General features: G+C 35.8%; 1 protein-coding gene across 1 annotated transcript in view; it reads left to right on the forward strand.

Annotated features, from left to right (window-relative positions):
• Positions 1 to 8114, forward strand: part of RP1 (retinitis pigmentosa 1 (autosomal dominant)) — a 185216-nt gene that overhangs the window by 47439 nt on the left and 129663 nt on the right. Inside the window, exons 18-19 of the mRNA XM_009332103.1 lie at positions 1981 to 2183; positions 5952 to 6041. Of these exons, the coding sequence (XP_009330378.1) occupies positions 1981 to 2183; positions 5952 to 6041 (293 nt within the window). The remainder of the gene's footprint in view (positions 1 to 1980; positions 2184 to 5951; positions 6042 to 8114) is intronic.

An 8114-nucleotide genomic window follows, 5' to 3' on the forward strand; every position in this document is an offset into this window, starting at 1 on the left:
AGTTTATTAAGACGCAAGTCTCAAGGATTCAAAACTGTTTTTCACTTTGCCTTCAAACATATTTTAATGCTAGCAACAAAGCACAGTCAGGTAAATTTTGCAAATTTTTGTCATAGGTATTGCTTTAATTTGTTTAGTATTTGTACTGGGCTTGGCTGGGATGGACTTAATTTTCTTCATAGCAGTCTGTCTGGTGCTGTGCTTCAGCCTGGTGACCAAAGCAGTGTTGATAACGCACCAATGTTTTAGCTGTTGCTGAGCAGTGCTTGCATAGCACTGAGTCCACCTCTGTTTCTCACTCTACACTCCCAGCGAGTGGTGGGGGGACGATGGCAAGAGGCTGGGAGGGGACACAGCCGGCACAGCTGACCCCAACTGACTGAAGAGATACTCCATACCATATATTGTCACGCTCAGCAATAAAACTGGAGAGGAGTTTTTCCAAAGTAGTTGTTCCTCGGGGACTAAGCTGGGCACCAGTCTGCTGGTGGTGAGTGATTGCTTTTGCATCACTTCTTTTTCTGTTTGGTTTGGGGTTTTTTTTTCAGGTTGTGGTTCTTTGTTTTCTTTTTCCTTTGAGGTAAAGGCAGTTTAATAAGTGAAGGCAAAACTCCATCCCAGAGAAACCCAGTACAGTATTTTAATCAAGCAAATAAAAAAGCAAAGGGCTCTGATAGCAAGATATGTAGTGCAGCAGTAACATACATAGTGATGCATTGGGAATTCTTCAACAAATCCGTTATCAATGGCTATTTATGAATTCTGCAAAATTGTAAGTGAATTCCATCACGTGTTTGGAGCCTCTGGCCTCCAAAAGCTTGGTTCATAGAAAGCTACTTAATGGATGAAGAATAAGCTGGGGGATACAAAAGAAAATTCATCTACAGCACAGATTATATTCATCATGGTTAGCATAATAAAAAGTCTCTTTGCAGTCGCATGAAAAGGCCTGATGAAGAGCAGTTTGGGAACCCCTGCAGGACGCAGTATATAGACAATGTGTTGGTTCATCTTTTCAGATTTAGGGTTTATATCTGCCTCGTGTCAGAACAGATTATAAATTCTTGGGGGCAAGGACTCCCTCTTTTGGAGAGGACTTCATGGTCAGTGGTCCCATTACTGAAAAGTAGTGTTCCAGACATCTGATGTTTGTAAACTCCACTTTGATTAGAATACTCAAAACTAAATTCCTTCATCCCAAGAAAGTCTATTTTTTCATCTCTCATATGCAGCGGTGCCATTTGACATCTTTGCATATATATTTTTTCTCTTAAGGGTAGATGAAATATCACTAGGTGCTATTCTAAAGTGAAATACATGTTTTCCAAAATTATATTTGCTCAGCCATTAAAGCTGTGAAATTTATTCATAAAGTAGTGCTGTGCTGCTATTGTCTCATTCATGCAGAACCTGCCTTAATCCAAGTGCTGGCACTGTGTGCGTAGGTATGGGTGAGCAAGGATATATTGTGCTCTTTTTTGAGTATTTTACAGTATTTAATTAATATTTAACTTGAAGAAAGTTAATTTCCTGAATATTTTTTTCATTTGAAATTAAAATTGTCTCTATTCTCAGACATGTGATTCTGCTAATAATGTCCCAACACAAGGCATTAGAGGAGTATTTACAAGAAATTCTACTAATTTCTAAATGTCAGGCTAAGGAACCAGAAATGTCAATTTAATGGCCATAGCTCTGCATCATAGCATTCTTACTCTACACCAGAATATGTATAAAGAAAAATATGATGATAGTGCATGTGAGATACTTGTTCTTTTCCAGTTGATTCTTGTAGCTCAACTAATCAGTACATTTTTGTCTAGACAAGAAACATAAATCAATCTTTTTTCAGACTATCTCACTTGCCATGAAAAAATACAATCCCCTCTCTGTTATGGTCTCCTTATGTGCTGAAGTTACAACAGCGACTGGCAGTTTCATGTCGATTTTCATCTCCCACTAATGTTCTGTATTTCACAGAGGAAATGAGAAATCCACAAGGTGGTGAGTGTCCCCCTCCTTCAGATGATGAATGGAAAGTGTCAATGCTGACAGGAAGTGCAGGAACTCAAGCAAATGTCGTTCTCTGGATATATGGAGACAGAGGAGTAGCTGGACCAATAACTCTTGGCAAGGACAACAGAAAGCAGCTGTTTCTTCCCAGGCAGGAGGATGAATTTCAGGTAGCTAATGAAGGCTAAGAACATTATTTTTAATGCATACCTTTCCAAAGGTTAGTCTGTCATGTGAAAAGAAAAAAATGTTTTTCTCCTGTGTTTACTGCATACAATAAATCTCTATCTAATCTCTATGAATTCTGCATTAAATCAGCTTGGTGCACATAGTTAGCAACAGAAGAAATGCTCTTTCTTTTAACACCCTCTCCCTCATATAGTAGCCCAAACAGGACAACCGCAGGAGTAAATTGATTTAAGGTAATTGATTGGAAACTAGCTTAAAAACTATCCATTCCTAAACAAACCATGTCTGATGTATATCATTTAGGGATCTTTGGTAATGAAATCTTCATGCATACAGTTTTCAAAGCATACTATAAAATGTATACTGTGGAACTGGTTCGGTTATGGAAGAAAACCCTTTTTTCAGCTGCCATATTATAAATAGCTGAAATGCCAGTAGCTTTACCTATGGAATTACCAAGAGCCCAATAAAACCTACATGTTTTCATGTCATGAAAACACAAAGAGTTCTGCTATTATTTAAGAATAACCCCACTTCTATTGTAATAAGGAAAATATGTCTCGGTAGGCTGAGAGGAAATTACCAAAGGGGCTAAAATTTCTGTTTTGCTTAAATCTTTCTGTCTGAGATGCATGTAACACATTGCTGTCTTCAGCTAACTGAAGAAGTAGTTATATTTTTCACATTTCGTGCAAATTTTTTTTTCTGTACTCATCAACTCTTCTAATACAATCTTGGCACAAACCAGGATTGTTACTTTCAGTAATATTAATAATAATACTCTCTATGAATAGGGCATAGGCAGGAAGATAACCAGCTGTAATGTTCATTTTCTAAGCATGTAGGCTTTTATATTATGATCCACGGGGAATCCTGTTCTCCTAATTAGTGAATAATTTATAAGCAATATTGGGTAATGGCATGTTTGCAATGTTAATCCATACATTCTTAAGAGATGGACCAGTTTTTCTTCTCTAAAATAGATTTTGCCCATTATGGCTGTATGCTGTGCATATTGATCTTGTGAGAGAGCAGAATCTTTCTCTCAGCACCTGGGGCTACTACTATGATTCTTTACATCACGCTGACACTATTGGTTTCAGGCATGAAACAGCAAATGTCACCAAAGTGCTTTTCACTCTTTAGTCTGCAGTAGATAAATCCACAAAGAAAAAGCCTATGAGTAAGAGCTCTTTCTTCTTTTTTTCCCTTTAAACTTCATCCTGTACTTGTTTAGCAGGATAAGTCTTGAAATGAGGAACAAATGCAAGACTTAAAAAAAATTACATCTTCTTTTTATCATTTACATCTTTGAGCTTGATATGGATTCACTGATATTTTCTAGAGCAGAAGATAACAAATTTTATTTTTTAAAGTAATCAACTTAATCATAGCTCTGACCAGGAGTTCTAGGAAGAAAACAGCTTCTGAAAGCCTGTGATAATCAGGCAATTTGGAGTCAGTTTTCTTTAACTTTTCACTTTATCAGCAGCATGCACAACTACGAAAAATTCAAGTAGAACTATCTTGAGAAATGAAAACCGTTCATATGTGGCCTTCCCTTTCTTACCTTACCGAGTAGTCATTGTCTGTTTAATGCTTTCTGAGACTGTGCATGAGAAAAATCAAGAAGGATACCAGAGGGTTTCTTCTAGGAGACCTCTTCTTGTTTTAGGCAGAAGTCACTCTTTGCATTCTGACAAACTTCAGTGCATTTACGTTTTGTATTGATACATGAAATGATCATGTAATTTTTTTTTTAACCAAAAGCCTAAAGAGAGCATTCATTAGAATAAACAGACAACATGACAGCACTGTATATTCAGTAAACACCAGGTCTGTGAATGAGAAGACAGTATCTCATATTACCTGAGAAGTGCGTTGGTTTGTTCGTGAAATGTGGGAAATGACAATAGCTGTTTTTTCTGTCAAGTTGTACACATGCCCTTACTTTACTACTGCTTTAATACCAAAGTCTCCAGGTTACCGCTAACAAGACTACTTATAGAGAGAAATATTATGCAGTATATGCAAGGATATCATAATCTGACTCCACAGAACAAAGCTATTTTCTTAAGCCGATGGAAAAGACAGGAACCATATTGTCACATCCGTGTTGCAAGCCTGGAGTTAGCATTTATTTTGTTAATGAAATTCAGGTTGATGTAGCAACTATACCAATATAAATACAGGTGTGAATTGCTCAGATTCTTTCTCAAACAACCATTGCGATTTACTGAGTGCATTTCAATGTTAGGGAAATCAAGGGTAAAAGTTGTTTGCTTCTAGAAATCTTTGACTAAAGCATGGTAACACTGTGACTGTAACATAAAAGTTTATCATACAAAAGCACAGAGACAGCTAAAAGCTGATGTAGGAACTGAGGTAATTCTGACCTCTGAAAAGAGAAGAGGGCTTTTTATTCATGAAGGTAAAGAATGAGTGGATAATATACTCGTAGGTGTTTCTAAGAGAATGAAAAGAAAAAAATTTTTGTACAGTGTAAATAGTTTTTTTGGATGTAAATGACGGAGTGGAATAGGCTGTTACCAACCTTTTATTAATAGAATTATTATTTGGGAAATAATATGATAACACACTTATTTTTCCCTTCTTAGCAGTACATTACAAATTATCTAAAATGATTTATGCTCACTTTAAATAATGGTTAAACTTCAAATAAACCCCAGGTAAGTGGGATAGGATAGGGTTGCATAGAGTAGATTTTATAAGTAAGAGCACGTATAATGCTTGAAAGTACAAAGAAAGTGCAAATGAATGCAAATCATAGTCAGAAAGAGAAGATAGTATCAGTGATTTTCAAAGTTTTGCAGATGTTCTGCCAGCTTTTGAGAGCTTATTCTTTAAGGTCTCCAAAAGTTTTATATCCTTCACTTTGACATACTAGGGTTTATGGTCATGTTGCTGTGCTGCATTATGAAAGATTTGTGACCTGTGGTTTAGTGGGTTTAATTTTGTGTTCCACATTTCTCTCATGTATGGCCCTTACCAACTTTTTCCAGTTTTCAAACTTTGAAGAGTTCAAATATCTGCCAAATCAGTTCCTTGGCAAGCATTGTGATTTCACTAGGCTCTAATCTGGTCAAACCGGGGCTCAGTCAAAAATCTGCTTAGACAAAACAGAAGCAGTCTCTTTTCTGGATCCTATCATCTGAAATCTACCAATCAAATATTGTGCACTGTTCCTGTATACTCAGATACTACAGTGGTTCAGAGAAATCTGGAACCAATTGCAAAGATAAAGATGCAGTTTTATGTATCTTTTTTTTTCCCCACATGTTTTTTCCCCACATGATGTGATTTTTCCCCCACATTTTTTCCAGAAATACAGCCCAAATTGAATGAATGGCAAAATGTAGAAATACAGGGCAAATGTGCATAAATGAGAACTGGATTTTTGAGTTATTTCACATGTGATGATTGAAAATACAGGAAAGGAAATGTTTAGGGTTGGTTTGTTTTTTTTTTTTTTTGCAAGATGTCATGAAGGCTGTGACAGTTTTAAGCATAGAATTCACAGGCCTGTGCTTGCCATTAGGATACTGCTGCTTCTGTATGTGTGGGAGACTGAGACTGAAATGTCTCTTAATCCTGAATTGGATACAGTGTTAGTTTGCAAGGCATGGCCTTACTTAATCAGCATGCAGCCTCTACTGCACAAGTTTAAAGTGTAAGTTATATATATTTTTGTCTGTAGTTATATGTTGTATTGTTCTGGCTTTATTCAGGTTAAAATAAAAAGCATTGGGAATATCTATAAGATAAGAATTGAACTTGATGGATTACCGAATGAACAATCAGAGTGGAACTTACAAAGGGTGAGATTTTTTATGGTGATTTTTTTCTGCTTTAATAACTTTTATATGAACTAAAAGCCCATCTTTTCATGAAGCCACAGCTTCATAAATCAAAAAATGCTGATTGTGATACATTCTTATTGCTTTGTCTTCTTCGGTTGCTTTAGAGATGACAAAAGCACTGATACAGTCCATCTCCTGAGAGCTGGATATATGTAGCATTATTTTGCAATTGTTCCTAATTCATGTAGTTCACAGATACTAGTTTTAGTGTATTGATGGGTTCTACCAAGTTTTGCTTTCTGAAAGCTTGCCTGTACTCTTCAGTGTGTGTTAGGGAGATTCTAGCTATAAATTCCAGCTATGAAAAATTGAAAATGATGGAACAACAATTATCCCATGACAAGTACATGTGAAGAATGAACAAAGTTTGCTTAAGAGTAGGCTAGTCCTAACTGGCCCGAATGTAGCTCACAATTACGACCATTTTCAGGGAAAAAGAAACTGCTGGTTTTTTTCAATTTGGTGAATGAGTTCTTCTTTCCTGCTTCTGTTTTAGCTCTATTTTTCTCATGATATTTAGAGGAGTTCACCAGATTAAATTCATACTAAATTCTTGCTAACACTGACCCCCATGTAAGATTTATTTCAGAATTGCACATAAGTATTTGTCTTCTGTTTCTTATTTTAAATCTGTAAAAGACACAAGCTTATCCCTCAGCCTTTAATTCATCTTAAAAAGCCTGATTTAGACAACCAGAATTACACAGTAATAACAGATTTTGACATTAACTCAAAGGCCTTAACTGTAACTGTACCAAAACTGTATGTAAGTATAAATATTTCAGTTGCTCAGATGGTTGCAGGAATCCTACGTTTCATCCTGGTGGTTACAAAATTTTTTTTTTAACATTTTGGTCCAAATTTCATGGGGTAACGCTGGGATTTCAAATATTTCTTTTCACAGAAAGAAATAAATCAGGTTGAAAGCTGTGTTTTTCTGACAAAGCAGTTAATATTTGCGATTGTTACGAATCAGCAGGGGGAGCTCTGCCAATAAACATCAGGGATTAAGAGTCACTGCTGCAGAAGTATTTCATATTAGAATAAATACAAGCTTTGGTGTTAAAAGAAGTGTTTATTTTACTTAAAATAATATTTTATTGGGAAAATGAGATAAAGGCATATATTGTCCTGATTTCCTAAATGTTAGAATTTGAATGTGAATACTTGTTTTCATAATTTTGTTTGCAAGGCTTATGCATACTATATGCACATTCAAAACACAACTGCAGAAAGACAATTTTTTGGCACTGATTTCCTTTTGCTAGTGAAAGCCTATGGAAAAAAACTGTAGTAAGCATTGTTATAATTCAGGACCAAGAAAAACTGCTCCCGTAAAAGAGAGGAAAGACTGCTTTAGTTATAGGAAAAAAGTAAGACAGATATCATAAGGTACAGTGGCAAATAACTTGAGAATTTGAATTCTAACTATCTTCAGAGGAATGGATAGAGGGTGCTGGTATCCAGGTTGTCTTTTGGTCTGCTGTAGAAGAGCCAAATATAATACAAATTGATTTAATATTTCAACATATCCTCTCCTTGCCAAAGTTCAAAAGGATACAGATGATGAGTTTCATCTTGTTTTCATTTTAATATAAAAATGTGTCAATCTTTCCACATCTTCCAAAAGCTCAGTCTCACCTAACCTCACTTCACTTACCAGAAAGTTTTCAGTCTTCAGTACTCCAGACAGTGTTACACAGAGGTGCTTCACTGACAGAAATCAGAACTGATGACATTTCTTATGGCAAAAAAGGAAATGTCAATTACAGATTTGTTTGTTCCAAGAATAAGATAATTTTAAAGTCCAAGGCATATTCAAAGAATAGAGGCTTGCAGTTTCAGCTGCAATACCACGAGTGTGAATAAAGATCCTCTCTAGTGAGGAGTCGAGTTGCAAAGTAGTGGCCAAATTAAAATGGTTTCATACTGCAATTTTGTGTGTCATATTTACTGATCGTGTTATTGTTTTCTGAGGTAGAAGAAAAGATATAGAAAAATATGTTTTGCTGCTGAGAAGCAAAGAACTGG

The sequence above is a fragment of the Pygoscelis adeliae genome, unplaced genomic scaffold (assembly GCF_000699105.1).
Source record: "Pygoscelis adeliae isolate BGI_AS28 unplaced genomic scaffold, ASM69910v1 Scaffold98, whole genome shotgun sequence".
Taxonomy (NCBI): domain Eukaryota; kingdom Metazoa; phylum Chordata; class Aves; order Sphenisciformes; family Spheniscidae; genus Pygoscelis; species Pygoscelis adeliae.